The 21,049-nt window shown below is 40.5% G+C and overlaps 3 protein-coding genes across 8 annotated transcripts; 1 reads left to right on the top strand and 2 right to left on the bottom strand.

Moving 5' to 3' along the window:
• The first annotated feature begins 1,310 nt into the window (after positions 1–1,310).
• Positions 1,311–4,368, top strand: ubxn1 (UBX domain protein 1). Of its 2 annotated transcripts, none has more exons than XM_029165002.2 (10): positions 1,311–1,385; positions 1,912–1,976; positions 2,072–2,125; positions 2,272–2,399; positions 2,632–2,722; positions 2,821–3,012; positions 3,092–3,143; positions 3,217–3,315; positions 3,423–3,606; positions 3,750–4,368. In XM_029165002.2, the coding sequence occupies exons 2-10, from the start codon at positions 1,918–1,920 to the stop codon at positions 3,788–3,790; spliced, it is 900 nt and encodes a 299-aa protein (XP_029020835.1). In that variant the 5' UTR covers positions 1,311–1,385; positions 1,912–1,917; the 3' UTR covers positions 3,791–4,368. The 2 variants fall into 2 exon arrangements, with proteins under 2 accessions (XP_029020835.1, XP_029020834.1); XM_029165001.2 differs by having other exon boundaries at positions 1,367–1,505.
• Positions 4,369–4,806: 438 nt separating this feature from the next.
• Positions 4,807–10,360, bottom strand: si:ch211-114c17.1 (pre-mRNA-processing factor 39). Of its 3 annotated transcripts, XR_003787288.3 has the most exons (16): positions 10,219–10,360; positions 9,088–9,338; positions 8,861–8,986; positions 8,626–8,744; positions 8,312–8,479; positions 7,991–8,171; positions 7,754–7,858; positions 7,327–7,444; positions 7,065–7,219; positions 6,850–6,976; positions 6,414–6,685; positions 5,956–6,140; positions 5,790–5,864; positions 5,521–5,680; positions 5,166–5,388; positions 4,807–5,092 (listed from the first exon to the last, which is right to left on the bottom strand). XR_003787288.3 is itself a non-coding variant. In XM_029164999.3 (15 exons), exons 1-15 carry the CDS (start codon positions 10,328–10,330, stop codon positions 5,317–5,319), a joined length of 2,226 nt encoding a protein of 741 aa, XP_029020832.1. In that variant the 5' UTR covers positions 10,331–10,360; the 3' UTR covers positions 4,807–5,316. The 3 variants fall into 3 exon arrangements, 2 of the variants coding, with proteins under 2 accessions (XP_029020832.1, XP_029020833.1); XM_029164999.3 differs by having other exon boundaries at positions 4,807–5,388; XM_029165000.3 differs by having other exon boundaries at positions 4,807–5,385.
• A 457-nt stretch (positions 10,361–10,817) lies between these two features.
• ganabb (glucosidase II alpha subunit b) lies at positions 10,818–20,735 on the bottom strand. Of its 3 annotated transcripts, XM_029164995.3 has the most exons (26): positions 20,720–20,735; positions 20,502–20,558; positions 19,648–19,749; positions 19,436–19,544; positions 19,163–19,290; positions 18,585–18,764; positions 18,359–18,424; positions 17,245–17,302; positions 17,063–17,141; positions 16,869–16,965; positions 16,603–16,783; positions 16,345–16,498; positions 16,013–16,248; positions 15,774–15,900; positions 15,400–15,479; positions 15,046–15,186; positions 14,692–14,788; positions 14,454–14,555; positions 13,713–13,956; positions 13,446–13,510; positions 13,161–13,237; positions 12,996–13,070; positions 12,784–12,897; positions 12,564–12,673; positions 12,372–12,472; positions 10,818–12,223 (listed from the first exon to the last, which is right to left on the bottom strand). In XM_029164995.3, the coding sequence occupies exons 2-26, from the start codon at positions 20,519–20,521 to the stop codon at positions 12,114–12,116; spliced, it is 2,853 nt and encodes a 950-aa protein (XP_029020828.1). In that variant the 5' UTR covers positions 20,522–20,558; positions 20,720–20,735; the 3' UTR covers positions 10,818–12,113. The 3 variants fall into 3 exon arrangements, with proteins under 3 accessions (XP_029020828.1, XP_029020830.1, XP_055368276.1); XM_029164997.3 differs by lacking the exons at positions 20,502–20,558; positions 20,720–20,735 and adding an exon at positions 20,392–20,412; XM_055512301.1 differs by lacking the exons at positions 18,359–18,424; positions 20,720–20,735 and having other exon boundaries at positions 20,502–20,658.
• Positions 20,736–21,049: the final 314 nt, after the last annotated feature.

The following is a 21,049-nucleotide window of genomic DNA, read 5'->3' as shown; positions in this document are numbered from 1 at the left end:
TTGTTTCCTGAACAGTGTATATTTTAAATTTCATGATTATTCCTGCCCACCTTTGTAAGGGAAAATTGGGCAGACAAAAAGGCTGGAATTACCGTGCGTGTTAAAGGAACTCAATTTGCTGGTTGACTTCAGTTTCTCAACAAGTTCAGAAATAAACTCACTCAACAGATTAGTTTATGGAATGAAACCATACTTGTTGCCTGGCAACCAACAACTAAGAAAACATTTGAAACTTCATTCAGTTTTTATTTTATAAATGTCCTCTGTAGTCATGTTATAGCTCTTACATTAGCTGATTATTGAAATCATATGCAGTGGAATAAAGCACAGTGAAAAACACGTGATTGAGTTGAAAGTCAAAACAGACTGTTTGGTTATGTTGTTGGCACAATATGTACTAAGTTCAATTTAAAAAAACTAAATTCATTGCAGGATAACAAATTTAAAGGACAAACTACATTTTTCTACTGATGAGTATTTAGTCCATTCGCCACATCAAAATAATTAAAAATAATTCATACTTACCTAAGGAATATTGCAAATGGGGTTCTTTTTATACTAAAAAGCAAGTAGCAAAAAATAGCAAAGATGACAAAGACTCATCTAAGGTAGAAGAGGGAAGACACAACACAGATATGACAGACGCATGAATTTTCCCATGCATAATGGCAGACTCCTGAATGAAGGCAGCTTAAGTCTGCATGAGGGAGAGGAAAAATTAATCATTACACTTATGGTAAATATGTAACAGACCCAAGCTGCCTATAAAACTCAGCAAACTGCATTCTTGTTAAACACCCACAGATACATGAGGACAGGATAACATCATTCAAAGATGGAGAGCAGCCAATAGAGATGACATCCATCCCCTTAGACCTCCTCTTGAGTCTGTCATTGCTGCATTTACTGTAATATTTTCCAAAACCAAAAATGACACGTTCAAATATCCATCAAATATAGTTATAACAAATAAATAAGAATAAAAAATTCTATATATACTATATTATATAAATGTATTTCTTTGAAGACAACGGCTAATGTGTAAAACGTATATTTATCCTGATTGTGTTTTGCTTTATCAGTTTTTCACAATTTCATGACAACCGTTTGCTACCGTTGTGTCTGCATTGTTACGTTTAATAATACGTTTTTTAATATAATAATAATAATAATAATAATAATAATAATAATAATAATAATAATAATAATAATAATAATAATAATAATAATAATAATAATAATTTAATATAGAAATGGTGCAAAATCAAATTAAAGTGTGAAAACGCTACTCTACATACAGAACTAACGCGAGACAAACAGGCACTTCTCGCGTTGTTTAGTCTGACCTATGCAGGCTCCCGTACTGCTGAAGCGGTGTTGACTGTGTGAGTAGCTAACTGGCGCTTCATCACTATATTACATGATATTACCTCTGTAAGAAATACAAGTAACACTTCCTTCTAGCTTTATATGTGAACTACCAACTCATATTGGCGGCTTAAGTGGTGAGAAGGTTATTGGACCTACTGATATTTTTAAAGTTGTGCTAGCCCACGGAGCTGCTCAGCCACCTTTCGCAATTTGAACGTTAGCCACATGAATGCTAATTTTAGCAACGTCAGTTATTAATGGTATCGAAACGCTACAACTAGCGAACATAGTAAACTACTGTTCTGTAAGGGTACTAGTAAAGGGGAGCTAAATATTTACACACATAGTGTTAGACAGTGGTTGAGGTGTTTATACAGCTGAATTACACGGCACCGAGCTAAAGAAAATTAATCAGCAGCAAGTAAAACTGAACTGTGCTGGGTCAATTATTGCCATTAAACTTATAGTAATAGCATACCTTTTGTTAACGGCGGTGTAACATATTTAAGGTGATAGATCTTTTGTTGCATTGTGTTTCAGGTCAAAATGGCAGAGCTAACTACACTAGAGAGCCTGCTGGAAATGGGCTTTGAACGAAACAGAGCGTGAGTGACACCAGAACCTCTATATTTGCTAAAGCTTCTAGAAAGCGAGTTACTTGATTCTGATTAATTCTTGTCCTGTGTCTGTGTGTCTTCAGAGAGAAGGCGGTAGGCAACACTGGGAACCAGGGAATAGAACAAGCCATGGACTGGTGAGTTTGACATACAGAGGAATAAACAAACCATCTACTTTCACTTTGTTGAATACTACTACTGTGCAGCTCAGCAGTGTAATGTCTCCCTTTTGACTTTGTCTTTAATTTATATTTTGTTTACTGGCGGGTGTACTGTCTTACAGGTTAATGGAACATGAGAATGACCCAGATATTGATGAGCCTTATGTGCCACCTGTGGGTAACGTTCTTGGAGGAGAAGCAGATAGTCAGTCCAGCACAGAACAGCCAACACTAGCAGACACAGCTGAAGGTGAGGGTGTGTTGTGATTTTTGGACACTAATAAAGAAACATGCCAGATGCAACCATTAAATGCAGGGGGAAAAATAAAACAGAATTTTTGTTGTTTTAAAAGTTGTTTGACTGAATGTGGTGGTGGTGGTGGGGGGGGGGGGGGGGTGTCATACTATTTTTGATTTGTGTAAAGTAGACAACAAAATATTTATTTCTTTCACTTTCTAATGTTGAATTGCTTTGGCTTCAGGGTTAGAGGGTGAAGATGGCAACTATTGTTTGGATGATAACGGTGCAAAGCGGCCAATGACAGAGGAGGAGAAACGTGAACAGGTTAAGAGGTCTGAGTTGTCGTTGCCTTTTATCAACAAATATAGCTCAAAACGAAAAAAAAACCCTGTTACAATTTCTTATTAAGCTGGTGTTTTTTTTTTCTCAGGCTAGAGGAACTCATGCGAGTAAAGCAGGCGGAGAGAAGAGAGCGGGAACGGGCAGAAGAGGTGGAGAGGGAGAAACTGCGGCGAAGGCAGGGCCAAGAGCTGCAGCAGATCCGCCAAAAACTTCAGGATGATGACATGAAGAAGCTGGCTGATCAGCGCAGGAAAGAGAAGATGGAGGACAAAATGGCGAGGTATGATTTTTATTAAAGTACTGTGTTGCAAATTCTTTGAACTAATAATGTCACTGAGTTGTGCTTTTATTTATGTCAGGCAAAGGGTCAAGGAGAAAATAGCACGGGACAGAGAGGAGAGAGCACAGAAGGTACCCTGTCATTTGGCTTATTCAGCTTTTTTTTGCACTATTTCTATTGGAACCAGTTTTTCTTTTTATTCAGTTTGGAGGCGGAGGATCCATGGCTACATCGACCCAACCAGCTGAGACCAGTCAGGGCCCTCCACCCACTAAGAAGGAGTATGATGAGTCTAGGATACAGGTACAACCCTGCTTATAACCTATTGAGTTTATACTAGTTTAATTATCAGTATGTAACTGACTTTCCTCTCTTCCTCCACCTGGCGTTTCCATTTCCTGGCTGTGAAGGTTCGTCTGCTGGACGGCTCAACCATCACAACAGTCTTCAAGGCTCAGGAGCCCCTGGCGGCCGTACGCGTGTACGTGCAGATGAATGGTAACACACCTGAGGGTCAGGACTTCACGCTGCTGTCACCCTACCCCCGCCACGTCTACACTGAACTGGACATGGAGAAGCCCCTTAAAGAGCTGGGTGAGCACTGGACTATGGTACTAGTATTTGAAAAGAGAGCATGCTTTAATTTGGCTTATAACCCTATTGGAATTTAAATCGTTGCATGGTAAACAGTATGTTAAAGGAAGAACTGCCTGACTTTACTCCTTATCTGGTTTCAGGTTTGGTGCCTTCAGCTGTGCTGGTTGTTACCAAAAAGTGAGATCAGACGGGATCTGCTCTGTGAGCCTACCTCACCACCTTCACTACATTGACACCTGAAAAAGACTGATCCAGGAACAGAGCCTCCACCTTTTCATATCACCCAATAAGCCAGCTGCCTGCATAAAACAGATGTAGCTTGAGGCTGCATTCAGATGATGTGTTGTAGCTCATAAAGTTAAGATACGGATAAGTTTCATCATCCTGGGCTGACTTTACTGGCTATGGTTCGATGTGTGCATTATCAATCATGATGACTTTTACCAACCAAGACCAATGTGTAGATAACTGGCTTCTGACCGATACTGCTCTCGGGAGCGCCGCTCATTGGTTCAACAATATATTTAAAAGATGATACAAAACAAAATGTTTGAATTTTAACCTTAACCCCACATAGTGAAGTACAACACAAAACAACACCCACTGAACTGGTTCTAAAAGGGCCTTAAAATAATCCTTAAAATCTTCCTGACTTTGTGACATTTTACTTTTTTTACAAGTTAAAATACTGTATTTGGTCAGTTATGTCTACACATCAAAACAGTCTACTTACAATAAAGTTGGTTTGAGAAATTGTAATGATGGGCTGAATTCTATATATACAAAACATCTGCAATATATTTTTCTTAGTGCCAATAAGATCAAGTATGTGGTCTAGAACCTCAATTTTTTTTGGCGTAGCTGTTTCCTCACAAGAAAGCCAAATTGTATTCCACATACACGATCCAGTGGCCAGTGTAACTATAAATTAGCACTAAGTCTGTTTAAAAAAAATAAATGTTAGTGATATAATTGGCATATGGTCTAAAATCTCATTCTAGTTACTGTGGCAGCTGCTGCTATTACTAGTAATTGTGGTTGATTGATTCATTTACATAAAAACATACCTATTAAATGTATCTCACAACAGCCTTAGCAGGTAGATAAATGTCAGTTAATCACCCAATAAAACTTTAAATGAAACCCAAGTGCTGTGATGGACACAATCTGCTAGTGTAGTAAACATGGAGCAGGATGTACAAGATTAAACATTTAGTTTCACAGTTAATGAAGGCCATGGAGAAATAGAGACAGCACTGAAGAGATTTGATGCAACACTATAAAACACCTTTATATACATTAGAAAAACAACAAATAGCCTATTGTGTGGAATGGTACAAAAAATGTCAATCATACATCAACAGTTACCTTGGATAAACTAGATGAGCAAAGGGCATTGGCAACCATACAAAAATAGATTTGATTAAAATGCAGAAACGTTCTTAAAATGGGCTTCGCTGTTTCCTCCCATCACCTTTCCACTCTGAAACGACACGCCTTGTTAGAAAATCTCAACTCCAGCCTGTTTTATTCACAAATCCAGGACTGTGAGGTACCTCAAAGAAAGGACGGTGAGTAAAGGAGGCTTGGATTTATTCTAACAAGATCAGCAGAACCTGATTGATCAGTTTGTTGTTCAGCTGACATGTCATCCTGGGACAAGCTGCTTCCAGTGGTCTGTTTGCGCAAAAGTTTCTGCTGCTCTCCTTAGCTGGGAGGGTAATAGCCCTGGTTGTAATTCCAAGTGTTCTGGTAGCCATAGCTCCCATATTGTGGCTGCTGAAACAAACCATCAACAACAATTAAGGACAGATACATTATATGTAAAAAATACACTCTTCCTCCAAACAGTTCATCATCTTATTTTCATTTGAACATTTAAGGTTTATTAATAAGTATTTGTTGTACTACCTGGTACCAGCTACTGTATCCCCCATAACCGGCTTGTGCATTCATGTCGGCACCCATGATAGGAGGAGGTGGTGTGGTGATGGGGACATGCGGCATAGTAGGGGTAACTTGCGCAGCAGAGTTGTCTTCAGTTTTGCTCAGCTTCTCTGGATCCTCATCTCTAAAAAAAATCAGTCAGCACATATACAAAAGGCAGGTTTAGGGTTTAAATCTTGAACACACTATATATACACACTAAGCCTACTACAGTGATTTGTCATTCTTCTCACCCGTTCTCTGATTCTCTTTTTGTTCCACCAAGCTCCTTCATTAGTTTCTGGTGCTCTTCATAGACAGACAGCACACTGCAGACAAGTGATTTTATCACTAGGGTTTAAACATATGGATTGAATGGTTTATTTTTTGTGTATCAAACACCATTTGTTGAACCCTGACCTCTGAATAGAGTCACTGAAGTCCTCTGTGAACTGCAAGTGCCTCTGCGACAGGATGATCTTGGTGTGTGGGGCAAGAGGCGCTGCCAGGGCTCGCGTTACACACTCCTGCACTGCCTCAGCTGAGGACCAGGGGTCTCCTGACACTTCCAGCTCCAACAGGTTCAAGTGTAATTTATCATTATCCTGAGTGACAACACATTAGAAAAAAGAGAGAAACTGATTTATTACATTATTAAAAGTATACCATATAACAACATTGTGTGTATACTGTAATTATACTCAAGATAGAAACTAACTGAATGATTATCTTGACAGCTTGTGCTTTATATTATTTTGAGCCATTGGCATTTCAGTTACTTAATATATTTAAATATATAAATAAACCAATCAAAACCCTTTGATCGTACTTTTGGCTAAAGTATTTACATGTTTTGCTGTGGGTGTTAATCATCTCACCGGACTAATTTCCAGAGCCTCCTGTAAAACTCTACGAGCTCTGCTGGTGTCTCTGCCCAGTTTCAGCAACAGACGAGCCAGTTTGATGGAGTAGAAAGCGTGTAACACAGGCTTCTCTTTGGATTGAGCCACCGCCTCCTGCAGCAGGGCCTCCGACTGGTCCAGCTGACCTGCTCGTCTTTCCAAAGCAGCCCTGCGAAGACGAACCACTGCCAACCCAGGCAGAGTTTTTTCCAGGGCCTCTAACACGCGCCGCGCCTCAGATAAATCACCTGATAGAGAAAAACAGAGCTAACCATTTGACATCATTCTGTGACACTACAAACCAAATATCCTTTACTTTTAATATTTTATCATAATGCAACTTTAACATCTTGTCTGTACCTTGTTAAAGTATAAAGTTGTGTTTATAGACAGTATTTATGTTTTCTCGTACCATGTCTTTCCTCAAACGTGGCCCACTGCATGTGAATGTTGGGTTTGTTCGTCAGATGAATCTCACAGGCTCTTTTGTAAACAGCTCGGGCTTCCTCCACATTCTGTGGCTCCAGGTAATGAACATACTAAAAAGCACATGCACACATTAAACAGAGACCATACACAGGCCTAGACTAGGACTAGACATCAGTACACAACATGTTTTTAGCTTACCCTGGTCCAAACCTCCTCATACAGTGCACAGGCAATTAGGCAGCGTTCAAATAGAATGCGAACCCTGTAATCGTCACAGGGACCTTGAACATTTGCTGATTGTTCTGGAGACTCGGCCATGACCTCTGACTCCTCTGTAGCTGCCTGGTTTGGATCTAGAAAGTAAGACAATGGCGTCAAAACGGTTTCTACTAAAGAAATTGTCTCATACAATCAGATTATATATTTAAAAGGAGATAATGCATCTCAATCATATAGTCACTTTGGTTGGAATCACTGGTGTCCTTGTTTAACTGAGTAATCTCCCAGTCCAGATAGGAGTGCCAGGCTCGTAGCTGGAGACGGTCGAGGGGCTTGACGTGAAAGTATGGCCGCTTTATCTAAAGGTTGGAAAGAAAAAGCACCAGGTTTGTGTTTTGCTGTAGCAATGCACAGGAGCTGAGTGTAACACATACAACTTTAAAATCATTACAGTCATCACTTAAACATCACCTAGTCCTAACCCTATACTACCCATTCATTGTTTTATTATTTCATATTTCTGTTTATAACATTAAATGTACCACAAAATCCTACAAACCCTAACTAGGGTTAGGGTTTAGAAGTCAAAGGCTTAAAAACAAAAATATATGATTTATAAAAAGATATGAAAATAATAGTGTTAAGAAGAAAAAATAACCAAAACTCACCGAATCTTCAAAGTGCCATCTGTTGCGAACTTCTCCCTCATTTTCCTGATAAACTTTGTCCCTGCGAATTAGCACTTGCTCCCTAATCTTCTGCATGAGTTCCTCCTAAACACGAAGAGTAGGATCAAAAAGGTTTTTGTCCATCTCTTTTATTTATATCTATGTTTAAGGACATCAGGAAAAGCTTCTAAGGCACTTATCAGGAGAGTGAGCATGACACGATAAAACGTTACTTACTGTGTCAGTACCCTCCGGTGTTGCAGGCTCTTCTTCACCTGGTGGCCTCTCCTCTTTCTCCTCTTGGGCCTGCTCAGCTCGCTCTGCCTTCTGGCTTTCGCGGCACAGTGCTCTCAGCTCCTCATATTCCTCTTGGGAGAGCACCTCCTTGGGCTCATGGCTATTCAGATGCTCTTTAAATCTGATGGAATGTAGTAGAGGAGAAGAGTAAATGAGGGAATAATAAAGATGAATTTTCTTTATTTACACTGAAAGATATTTTTTCCTTCCAATGAAGGAATAGCTGACTGTGTACAACCCATGCCTTGTGTTTGAGCTTACTTATCGTAGTGTGTGTTGTAAAGCTGAGTGGGGACTTTGAGGACTCTGTCCAGTACAGTAGCTGCGTTCCTCATGTTCCCCTGCTCTTTCTCCCATTCAACATAAAGATCCCAGAGCCGGTCTGAGTTAAAGTCCAGACCCGCTGCTGAAACTGCATCCTCAAACACACTGAGGGGATAAAAAATTTTAAAACCATTAAAACAACTATTTGCTCTTTCTCAAATCCCAATTAATACACCAAAAAAATCTGTTTAAAAACAAGATACCAAAAAGAAAACAAAGACTAATGTTTCTGTGAGGGAAAATATGTCTACCTGCGAATCCTTAAGGGTGACTCAGGCAGGTTCATGTCCAGAGTTCCAAGCAGCAGGTTGATGTAGTGGATCCACAGATCTACACTCAGGGGGATTGCCTGCAGACCCTGAACACACACCTGAGAACACACCACAATCATAATGGCTAGCTAATAGCCAAAAAAATCAATGTATGAAGTTACTTAACATGTTCAATGTGTGGTCAGGAAGAATAAACTGTTCTTTTTTTTTTTACCTCCTCTGCTTTGTCATTGTAGCCTGCACGGCGCTCCAGGTCAGCAAATTTCTTCCAGTAGCCATAGCAGAGAGGATAGCGAGCAAGGAAGGCCCCAAGAGCTCGACGTGAGGCTATGATGTGACCCTGAACAGTTGAGAGAAAAATTAAATAGAACCCATTGTTACTGAGAAACAATATGACTGCTTCAACTATTCCTTATTTAAATAGCACTATTTTTGCCACACCTCTTGTTCGCAATATTGCAACAGATCTGTCCAGCTGGTGAAGTCTTGAGGATTGTCGTGAGCAGTCTTCCACAAACGTTCAAAGTCAGCAGGGAGTTCCCTCTCCTCATCCTCTGCACCTAGAGGCACAGAGAAGGAAGCAGGGTCGGGGACCACAGGAGCCTCGGGCTGGGGAACAGCACTGCCATTTTCTTCTGTCATCTCAGCCATCTCAATAGGATGCGAAGCTGGGACATCAGAAGGCTCCATGGCTTAAGAGGGTAGAAGAAAAAAGGCATATTTTTCTCTACTTATTGCCTTTTTTGTGGCATAGGTTCTTTTGCTAGATGTCCTTTTTGTCACAACCCTGGACAGCACACACATCAATAACATATGTTCCCACATTGCTTTTTATCATAACCTGAAGTGTTTGTTGTACTGCAGTAATAACTGATAAAACCATCTAGTGGCAGCACTGGTACTTTATTGGAGAGGCTGACTGCACTTCTAACTTAAGTACTAAGAGAAAGATTCTAACTAACTAAACAAAAAACTGAAATCACACCTGAATTAAACCTTTCCCGAAAACGGTTATGGATTAAAGTCATGCGTTCCTGTTGTTTAGTCCCTCCCCTTCCCGGACACGTTGGGAAAGCGTTTGACACATTTGTTTTGTTTTTACACTGATCAATGAAAGCAGTATACTGTCAGGTACAAAGCCAACCGTGATATGATAATTAACACATATTAGTCAAATGTGACTAAAATACCCAACAGAAGGTAAATAATCTGTTTTGATCAGCTACTCTGGTTTGTTTCATTCAAATAAAAGTCAAAGCACTAACTTCAGACACCTGTGTCGCCACTTGGGGTGTTGTGCATCTACTTTACATAATGTGAGATAATAGAAAAGTGTGCACTAATCTTTAACTGTTTAAAGTCTAGTCTAGTCTAGTCTGCTTAAACTTGGGATTGTTTGGTGGTGTGTGCAGCTGGAATAACGTTAGCCTAGCCTAGCTTGCCATGCAGGTCCATCAAAGACGTCAGCGCAGCCTTCAATCACTGACTCTTCAAATAAAACGGCAGCCCGGTAAAGTGTGGAAAACCGCTGAAGTCCACCAATTGTAAATCTCTTAACATTAATGAAACTACCTGGAGACTCCTCAAGCTCCCCGTTGCCGCTCATCTCCTCGCAGCCCTCTGCCGCCATGATGAAATCGGTCGCGCTGACGTCATTAATGCGCGACGAGAAGAACGGAGTCATTCGAGATTAGACAACACTTCTAAGTGTGGAACTCAAATTCCGATCCTGAAATAAATCAGTAACATAGTCTATAATAATACGTAAACAGAATTTTATATATATGATTTTTTTCGTATCTTTTTTTTAAATGAGGCATTCTGTACAGACCGTACCTTTATCTTTGTCTGTAGAACTTCCATAATCCATAAATAAAAGGTGCGTTTCACAAATAGTTACTATTTTCTCTCTCAACACTTAATTTAACACATGCTAACTGTGGCAAAAATATTAAAAGCAAAGAATGCTGTAAATTGCCAAGTAAATATAAAGGTCATATCAAGTCAGTCTTAAATCTACCCAAACCTGATACTCAAAGTATACATGCATGCAGAATTATTTAACTTGAGGCAGTTTTAAACTTATACAGTCAAGTACCTGAAATGCCAGAAGCATATAAAAAAACCAAACAGGTGAGAACACAGTAAGTAAATTAACCAAAAACCTGAAGTTTTTTTCTACATTTGGTCAACTTTATTTTCACTTGGTCTCATCTTTTAGAGTACATCTGACAACTTTGATAGCTAAAGCCTTGTCCTTCCATTTCCACTTTCCATTGAAGCCAACAAAATTGCAGCCACATTTACATTTAGGATCATAAAAACAAACAAAAGACAAAACAAAACTCTGGAAAAAAAAAAAATCGGATGATTTGACTAGACAGGGCATAAACCAGAGCATTAGAGATCATTTGAACTTATGGCTGAATCTAATCGCTTCCAAGAAAACATTTCGGTTTAGATTTTAAATTTATATTTTTCTAGTAGGGACTAGATTGGATGGGTTTACTTCAATCCAAATGACACACTGGACACCCTGGATAGTCCCGGCATCTACACATGAAAATCTAAACAGCTTTCAAGTTCCCACTCAAGTGCATTAAAAAGGTAATCTAGTGAACAATTCAGAAAAAAGTGATAAAACAAAGAAAGCAGGTCAACAGAAAAACAATCAACTATCAGTGGTTTGCTCCCCTGAAGTGATTCCTATTGCAAGGGTTGTTCAATAAACATCTGAAAATACTCTGTGTGAAGCACATGATGGTCATCAAGTCCATAATGAAGTGATAGGGAAATAAAATCAATACCACACACTAGAATTCATCCGAGGAACCCAGGGAGAAGCTACACGAAAAGGAAAGTCAGAATTTGTAGGAAATGTGTAATACCTTTCATTTAGGTGGCATCAAGATGAACTGCAGAATGAATGCATTGATGGCAGGCCCTCCCAAAAGATACAAAATGTGGCTCTGGTAGTTATTGAAATGCTTGACTAAGAAAGAGGATGGATTTAATCAAGTCAGACACAAAAGAATCACCAGCAGGTGATGCATGGGCTTTGAACCTTCATTATAAATGAGCAACTGTCCCAAGGTGATGTTTCTTCTGAAGCAGTATGGATGGCAACAAAACAAAAAATAAGTGCTTCAACTTTTCTTTTCTAAGCCTCAAGTATTCTTTGACTATTCATTGACATAACTTGCCTTACGGATGTTACTGACCTGAAAATGTTGCTAATTAACCACCTGGTTGATAGGTCTTATAGTATGACTGAACACAAGAGGGACAAGACAGACATTACATGAATCAGTAGGACTAAGGTCTACAAGGGTCTGTGTGTGCAGGGAGAATAATTGTATGTTCCTCCTTTATTTTCCATGCTGGCTATCCTATTGTCTTGCTTGTCTATCAGCAGCCTTCTGTCTACCCACTGAGTTCAGTCATCTTCTCCTCTCCAGTGTGTGGTGTCACTGGAGTGTCACGGTCCAGTCTTCCCCTGCGTTCATGCCAGGCTTACGGAGCGTCAACACAGACATGGAGGCATCAAATTCAAACTCTACTGGGCTTTCCTGACCATCTGCAACAGGATAAGGAGTAAAAGTGGCAGCATCTCTTCACAATCTCAATATTTTCAAAATATTTCTAAAACACAAATTAATACTACATGGCCTCTATTGACAGATTGTCTTTCACATACATACTCAGGTACTCCATGCAACACTTACCAGTAGTCTTAACGATAACCTTGCTAGGCTTACTGGCTCCCAGTATAACAATGCGTTCAATCCAGGAGGCCGTTGTAAACTGGGCGTCAGGAGCAAGATTACTGTGGAGAAGTATGGAGATATAACATATCAACTTTGACATGGTAACAATATCAATCAGCAGAACTAGTTAACTAAGAATTTCTCACTCACACAGAAGAGAGGCTGTTGTTGATAAATGACAGTCTCCGGTGGATGAACTCCTTCTTTTCATAGTTGAAGGTGTGGCCATCATCTATGTAGAGCTCTCCTTCAGCAGTTCTCTGTCAGACAAAAAGCCAAAACATCAAGTATGATAAGATTTTCTTCAGTCCTAAAGTTGGATGACGAATGTGTCTTGGAGATGGCGGTGGTGTGCGTAGATTAAAGTTACCTGAACATTAAGGGCCACATACAGAGTGTAGGGGTCATCCTCCATGCACAAGGAGGATCTGCGAACTCTAAGCTTCCTGGGAATAATAGAACCACCGCGCTGGAAAACAGGAATCTAACAACAACAACAAACAAACAAAAGTCTTTGTTAAAACGTAACACAAACTGTGTATGTGACTTTATATTATTAAGTGCTGTGTGTTAAGAGCTTACAGAACTCATTGTGACAGGGATGTAAAGGTTCTGAGCCCCATTGTGCTTCTGGAATGTGTGGACGTCAAACCAAACCTGATAAAAGACACACATACAGGTCAAGACATCCATATCTGCAACCAAATTGATCACTAATTCTAGGACTGATGTGCTTCCTGCGCCTACCTCATGTTTCCCAGGCAGGAATGCAGTGACACCCCTTGCTCCCTCTTCAGTAACTGGATGTACCAACAAATCTTTCCCTGAAGCAGAGTTCAATAATAGTCAAACAGAGTATTTTAATGTCAACGTCATTACTGACGTCGAATGGGTTTTCAGACAGTTTTGCGAGGGAAGAGCCAAATTATAGTAAGACAGTACAGATCTGATTTATTAAATAATGTTTGCACTGCCTTCTGTGCATACAGTGGCACAGATTTACCAAACTACCAAAAAATTATGTTTCCTTACCGATCAAAAACTCATTATCTACAGCAAACGTTGCAGGATCCTGAGGATATTCCACCCACAGAGGTCTGTCAGAAAGAAAAGTATGGTAACAGCAAAGTTTCCTTTGAATTTAGTTGCTTTAATTCTTTTTAGAGGTCGATATCATACAAATACTTCAAACTGAAATTACACAGTGTCCATTGCTACAAAACTTGCTATCGCAGAACAAAGGTAACATAACTGACATCACTATGGAAAACTACACTAACTACAAACACCCAAGCTCACCTCATGACAGGATAGCCGGTGCGGTGTGCCTGGTAGAACAGCTGGTACCAGTAGGGCAGAAGTGTGTAGCGCTGGCGCACTGCCTCTCGGATCAAGGCTGTGTTTTCTGGACCAAACAGCCAGGGCTCACGCCTAGCAGTGTCCATGTGAGCATGGGCCCTAAAGAAAGGCTGGTATGCCCCAGTCTGGTACCAACGCACCAGTAGCTCAGCACCCGGGGACTTGAAAAAACCCCCGACATCAGCTATGATGGAGGAAGTCAATGTTAGTCAGGTCTAGACTGTCTTGTAAAAGACATAATGAGCTCTAATCAAAGACACAAAAATACTAAACTGTATCAAATGCAGATCCTGTCATTAAACACTGGATCTAATACAGCACATGTTTCACACTCTGAACAGTGTGCAAGACCAACCTCCAGCATCGATTATCTAGGGAACCTGTGTCACCATGCCAACACCTCATGTAATATCAGTAAATGTTTCTATGAACATACCACATCAACAAACACTGGGGAGAACTGTGAAATCTGCAAAACCTTTCACACTTATAAACTCTTTTAGTCATAAAGTTCTGCTTGATTTGTGTTCAAAGCAAATGCACAATTTTTCATTTGGCACAATGAACATTAGTTTTCTTGAAGCTAAATATATATTTATCATCATCATCATCATGATTGTTCATCTTGTTGCCTGGGGAGATAAACTATTAGTGTAACAACAGGTGTTTATTAACACTCACCGCCACAAAAAGATATTCCAACTAGTCCGAGGCTTAGGCACATGGGGATAGAGATCTTCAGATGGTCCCACTCTGCAGCATTATCTCCTGTCCACACAGCACCTGAAAACAGAGGGAGATTCTGTAAAATAGTCAAGGCACAGAGCTACAGGTTTGTAACACAGAAGATAATTCCCAAACAGTTCTAGTTCCACTTGGAAGATCCTAATAAATTATCAAATGAAGGGACAGTACTCACCATAGCGCTGTGACCCAGCAAAGAAGGCTCTGGTGAGGACAAAGGGCCGCTCTGTTCCTCCAGACCTCTGAATTAGACCCTCTGCTGTTGCCCTATGCTGCAGATTGCACACCCGGTAATAAGTGTAAAAGATGGGTTGCTGTTTTTACCCAGGCTTCTAGAGTATACCAAAGGTTATTTCAAACGAATGTAATAATCCTGCCTGTTTGAGAAATTTACCCCAATATGCAGGTGAGAAAAAGCAACTTAAATATGTCAAACAGGAGAAAAATCCAAAATAAGAAACATGAAAAGCATTGAATGCAAAGTCTCCTTTACTAGAGGCATGGGCTAATTATTGGTTGTCTCACTCACCACATACAAGCCATAAATGTTGTGCACATCACGGTGCTCCCAGTCTCCATGCATCGCATCCTTGTGCATTGTGACTTCTGGCCCATTGAAGACTGACGGCTCATTCATATCATTCCATGTGTGTAGGTTGTCCATGGTGCCCTGCAGAGTACACAGAGGTCTTGGATGGCAGGATAGTCTTAAGGGTAAAACTTAAGTTTTGTATTTGTTAACAGATTATGAAATGTAAAGCCCCATCATCAGTTTAAAAATATTTTAGTATTTTTGTTTGATAGAAAATTGGACTTGATTAAATAGTTTAAATATCAAGATGTCAAAGAGATACAGATTTGTGGCAATGGCTCATGGACTTGCCTCATACTGATCATAGGCAAACATGCTGGCCCACCAGTCCCTCATGTCTGCACGGGTGAAGTCTGGATAGCCAGCATTTCCTAAAAGATGAGATTCGTCCAGGGGAGAAAAAAAAAAAGTGTACAATGAAAAACTACGTAACATATACCTGTGACGTGATATACCAATTCATCAACTACACTAAGACCACATGTGCTGCTGCCTAGATAGCGGCTGACTTGTCATCTCTTTAACAAAACATAACATCCAAACCTTATGCACACACTTATGCTGACATATTTTATTAAATTGATGCATTTTTTTGAGCTTGCACAGGATGACTTCATAATTAATCTGCCAGCACTACAATGTCAAGCAATTAACAAGAGTCTTACCAGGCCAGCACCAGCCCTCGTAGTCTCCACCATCTTTATTTTTCACATAGAAATCCCGAGAACGGATTTCATTATGGATCTTGTAGTTGCTGTCTACTTTGATATGAGGGTCCACTATGGCTACCATCTATAAAACAGAGCAACAACAGAATCTGATCAGAAAGTCGAAGGTCATTTATTAAAAGAGGTGGAAACCTTCTGGCGAAACAACCCCCAGTTGGATTCCTACTTTTCTTTACCTTGCGCTTCTTATCCTTCAGACCCTGAAGCATTTCCTTTGGTGTTGCAAACTTGTGTGGATCCCAAGTGAAGTAGCGTTTTCCATCTGTGTGCTCAATATCAAGCCAGATGAAGTCATATGGGATGTCATGCTCATCAAAGCCTGCATCCACTGATCGAACGTCTTCTTGGTCATTGTAGTTCCAGCGGCACTGATGATATCCCAAAGAAGCCAAAGGTGGGAAAGACTGGGTGCCTGACAGGCAACACAAAGAAGGTACAGCAAACCAGCGAGAGCAGATGAGTTTATTATATATTCACAGCTCACACTGTGCTCCCTCGATCTTCTTACCTGTAAGGGAGGCATACTGAGCAAAGACGTCTGTGGGAGTTGGTCCAAGCATAATGAAGACATCAATGATACCACTTTCAGAAATCCAACGCACGTCTGTCTGTGGTGTCTCACTAGATCCCTGAACATAATCCAACATTTTTCCAAACACCGTCTACAGAGAGGCAAAACAGGTGGATAAAATATGACTGTTAGCACCTCTTTACGAAAACAATAAGCTAAGGACCAGAAACTGCTTAAAGACAAGACAACAGAAACCTTTCCAGCTGTGTTGGAGCTAATGTCCACCCAGGTTTCAGCAGCATTGAGCCAGAAGATGCCTGTGGTCCGGTGGGTATTGTGAGCCAACATCACAGGCACAGCCCCATACAGGGCCATGGGATTATACAGCTCATACTGGAAAACATCCAGGTTATAGAGCCGATACGGATCTCCATTACTGCAACACACGGATGTACCAGCTCAACATAAATTTCAAGACCAGTATGAATTCAAACACATGTTGAGCGTGTCTGTTGTCTTACTCTGTTGTTTTAAGCCTAAGGTCGTCCGCATGCTCTGGGATACCGTAAACATGCTCCACCCCGGGCAATGAAAAGTCTAAACTAACAGCAGATGGACCTGTGGGTTAAATAATAAAATACATAAATAAAATCACCACCGAACCTAACATATGCACAAGTAATTGGGCTGAAATAGGTGCAGCTGTAGTATTTACCATTAGGTTTGCTATCAGAGTGTGATTTAAATGTTTCTTCCCACATCCCATCAACTGCTTTGTCTTCATCCTTGGCCGTCTAGGAGGCAGACAGAACAGTAACATTAAGATATGGTGCAGAACTTGTGTTTTTAAAATAAAAGCAGGGAAGAGGAAAAGAAGGTCTTTTGAATGAGCAATACCTCAGCCTGGTTTGCCGGATCAGCTTCCTCGTTCTTCTCAACCTCTGGCTCTGTCTGACTGCTCCATAAAAAGGGAAGGGTGAGGAAGAAATACAGCATAAAGAAATATGTTTTGCTTTGGAAAAGTCATAAAACCTAGTGGGGTTGACAACATCAGTTTATAAATAAACTATGATTAAAAACAAACAAACAAACAAAACATACAAGGTTGGTGATTGGCCCTGGACTTCACACTGACAACTAACAAATGCACAATGGCTTAACTTTAATGACAAATGGGACTGAGCAACTCCCTGCCTTGTGGCTATATTAAGGTAGCATCATGGGACAGTTTTAAAAGGCCGTCGTGTGTAATACTATAGGCACAAAGCTGCTTAAAAGAACCAACTGATACCCAGTGGATTCCCATTAGACATAAACGAAAAGGTGCAATCCATGAAGTATCACTGAAGACGCATTCACAAGTCTTGCACCAATGCTTGTTAGACTTCAGACAAAGCAGGTCAAAACTAAAGCATAACCACAAAGAGAGACGTTGCTGGTGGGAAGTCAACCGCAACACACAAAAACAGGACATAAACTACCTGGTGGGACAAAGGCTCCATGTCAGCACTAGCATTATTTGTGGAGTACTGCACCTATCACTCTCCTTAAACTGGACAAGCATAAAACACATTTGGTCAACACAACTGGTCAGGAAATCTAGGCAGGTCTGTTTCAGAATTGGGTGAACTTATCAGAAAACCAGGTGGGGAAGCTCCAGTTTATGATTCACTTAACTGGACACTTATGCACAAAGAAGGCTGTGAACTGTAAATCACTGATGGGCATACAGCATAATCTGTCACTGTTTACTGGTGATTGTTTTGATTATGCTTAATGAAACAAAAATAGACTTTTTTTTTTTTACTGCACAAATGATCCTAAGTAGGAGGATGAAAACGGGGCCAAGTCAATCCCTTCTGCATGGAATCAAACACCGCCATGCACACACTCACATTTATTTGAGGGTAAATACAGTACTTGGTGTGATGGGAGTCCCTACATTTTGTCACTACTGGCAGCATTAGCACAAGGAACAGAATACACACTTACAAATCTTAAGAATCTTTACCTAGTGAATACCCTCTTGATATTATCCCACACGCTAGCCACTGTGCTAGTTACTTTATAGGAGAAACTAGGATGATAGGGAAGAGAGGACAGAACGAGTCAGAGACAATACTTAAAAAACAAACAATTTCATGGGAACAAAAATAGAAATAATTCCACTGAGTGAGGACGAAGATTAAAAGAGAGGGCTTGCATTTGTAAATGTGTGTGCATGCGTGGTTTCTCACGTGTCCTTGCGCATCCTCAGGTGTTCAAAGGCAAGGAGACCACGCGAGTTCAGCGACATCACAACTTCACGTCCCTCCATGATGTCCAGTCGGAAGGGCCGGGCACTAACGATGACCCTCTGAGACTCCGCACCCAAAGACAGCACCACCCCATTCTCATCCTGAGACAGAAGAGACAGACTGTGGCAACAAGAGAGAGGGAAGTAAAGAGGAGGAAATGGGTTAGTTAGCAAAACAGTCTGTTATACGTTTGATGTGCATCTACCTGGTTTTGAGGCTGAAGACAAACAACCAAACAAACAATCAAACTTTAAAGTTTTAAAAGTGAAATTAGACAAAAATAAACCCAGAAAGAAACTTCCTGCCACTATTATAGTCAGGTTCTGCATCATGATTACAAGCCTCTCACTACAGTAGTTCATGAATGTTTTAGTTAATTATATTGCGTGAAAATATGATTCCCTTGATAGGCTCTTACTCTTTGTTCTTCTGATGTTAAATTAAAATGAAATCTTTTTTATTCCAATACTAAAGATCACCCACAGACACACACTCAGTAACATCCCTGTGAGACTCACGGCTCTGTAGGTGGCTCCCTGATAAGCACATCTGGGACCTCATAGCGAGGCTTGAGGGGCTTCAGCTCATTAATCTTCACCCTTGTCATGTTCCCCTGGAGGCGGTACAGCTCGAGCAGCAAACGCACCTGACAGAAGGGGGAAGAGGGATGAGAAAGGGAAGTGTGAGGATGATGTGTAATACAGCCAAATGTAGATTTTAAGTTGTATGTATATCCTGCTGCCTAATAAACTCTTACCTACTGTATGTGATGTGTATTTATTTAAATGTACCTTATTATTGTCATTGATGAGCTGCAGGGTGAGTTTGGTGTTGGTCAGCTCCATAGTCTCCAGCAGAGCTCGATAGGGAGACTCAGCAGGTTTCAGTGCTCGCTGACGTCTGATGTTGAGATTTTAAAACCAAGAGAGGGAACAAGTTAAAGAAACTGCATGCTTATCTTTAGCAACACTTACCAAATGTAGTTTTGCTATACTTCACGCACTTGCAAAAGGCACTCTGATCACAGGTCTTGAAGTTGCCTCTGTCCACAGCCCATGCCCCACTGAGGCACACAGCCAGCCAGAGCAACAAGACTGGTGCCATCCTGCAAAAAGGGCAGAACTTAAACTTGAGAACAAACAGTTTTAAATTAAATGAATTGAATTAATTAATTCGCATTTGACTGAGCAACGACCACGAGAATAATAGCGAAGAGAAGGCGCAGACACAAGCGCACACCCGGACTTTGATCAGTCTGCGGTGGCAAAATGTGCTAGAAATGTAGCGCTTCTGTTCAGACAGTCAGACGAATCCTCCCTGCAGAAACCCACTTAGCATATTTTAACATAAAATAATATTTATTCAAAACGTGTTAAACTGTGGAGCTGCATGTGGAAACTACATTTATTTCGAGTAGAGGAATGAGATTTAAACGATGCCCAGTGTCAGCATTAGCCATATATGCTAATGCGGGCTAACTAGATTCGCTGTCTGTATTTCTACTGCAGCAAATAGAATTGCGCAGAAAGAAAAATGGGACAACAGCAATATCATCACGTAGGCGGTTTACAGGTGATCTAACACGGGGATGTCGGCCAAAGGCTTATCAACTGGCGCTAATCTTGCTAACAGCGGTACAGGTTGCCTGTCAAACCGCTAGCCTAATTCAATTGAACAGATCTAGACTTTTCCACAGTGACTTTCGCCCTATTGGCCTCTAAAACCCCGAGACAGCACGTCAGCTTACACGTTTACCAGAAGTGCGCCAACATCGACAATATGCGAGCTGCCACGCTAACATAATTTAATAATGAAACGACAAATCTACGATGAAAGAGCGGAACTGCTTTGTCTTACCTCTCAGTGAAGGCGGCCATCTTGATTATGTTCCCGCTAGACTCCGCCCATTTTAGTCTGCGAATAAGATCGTGAATAAGAACATTCGCTGCAACTGATTTATAGAAAAAAGCTAAGTTAAAATCATACACATGTGCAACGATTCTTTCACATTAATACATAGACGTTGAGGTGATTTTATATATTAATACTTCTGTTGTCGGTGTTTTGTTGGATACCGTTAACATTGAGATGCACGTGAACTTTATTTGAATACTTATCCTCTTAGGCACGGACACGTCATCTCCAGGCTCCAGTCACTGAAGTCCACACACTAGGTCCGGTTTTTAACCGTTTATCCCACGGTTTGAACCGGTTTCGTTCACACGTAGTGGAAACATGTTGACATTCGAATGCAACGTCAGTGCTCTGTCTAGATGTTTAGATTTAATTTTTGGAGGGGGTGGATTATAATCAAATCTGTAGATTCCTTTTTATATCAAGTTTGCACATTACTTACACAAAAACACAAAACATTTTTTTTGAGAATTACTGAAACTTTAGGCATT

This window comes from Betta splendens, chromosome 10 (genome assembly GCF_900634795.4).
Source record: "Betta splendens chromosome 10, fBetSpl5.4, whole genome shotgun sequence".
Lineage (NCBI taxonomy): Eukaryota > Metazoa > Chordata > Actinopteri > Anabantiformes > Osphronemidae > Betta > Betta splendens.
The sequence above is the reverse complement of the archived record's forward strand: the minus strand, read 5'-3'. Positions and strand labels throughout refer to the sequence as shown.

Coding starts and splice junctions, on each gene's coding strand:
- ganabb (XM_029164995.3), bottom strand. CDS start 20,521: ATGGCCGCCTTCACTGAGAG. Junction 19,750..20,501: donor ATGGCCGCCTTCACTGAGAG/GTAAGACAAAGC, acceptor CCCTTTTTGCAG/GATGGCACCAGTCTTGTTGC. Junction 13,957..14,453: donor TGGAATATCTTTTTGTGGCG/GTGAGTGTTAAT, acceptor CCTCCATCATAG/CTGATGTCGGGGGTTTTTTC.
- ubxn1 (XM_029165002.2), top strand. CDS start 1,918: ATGGCAGAGCTAACTACACTAGAGAGCCTGCTGGAAATGGGCTTTGAA. Junction 2,400..2,631: donor ACTAGCAGACACAGCTGAAG/GTGAGGGTGTGT, acceptor CTTTGGCTTCAG/GGTTAGAGGGTGAAGATGGC. Junction 3,316..3,422: donor ATGATGAGTCTAGGATACAG/GTACAACCCTGC, acceptor CTGGCTGTGAAG/GTTCGTCTGCTGGACGGCTC.
- si:ch211-114c17.1 (XM_029164999.3), bottom strand. CDS start 10,330: ATGACTCCGTTCTTCTCGTCGCGCATTAATGACGTCAGCGCGACCGAT. Junction 8,987..9,087: donor TGCAATATTGCGAACAAGAG/GTGTGGCAAAAA, acceptor TCAACTGTTCAG/GGTCACATCATAGCCTCACG. Junction 8,745..8,860: donor ACAATGACAAAGCAGAGGAG/GTAAAAAAAAAA, acceptor GTGTGTTCTCAG/GTGTGTGTTCAGGGTCTGCA.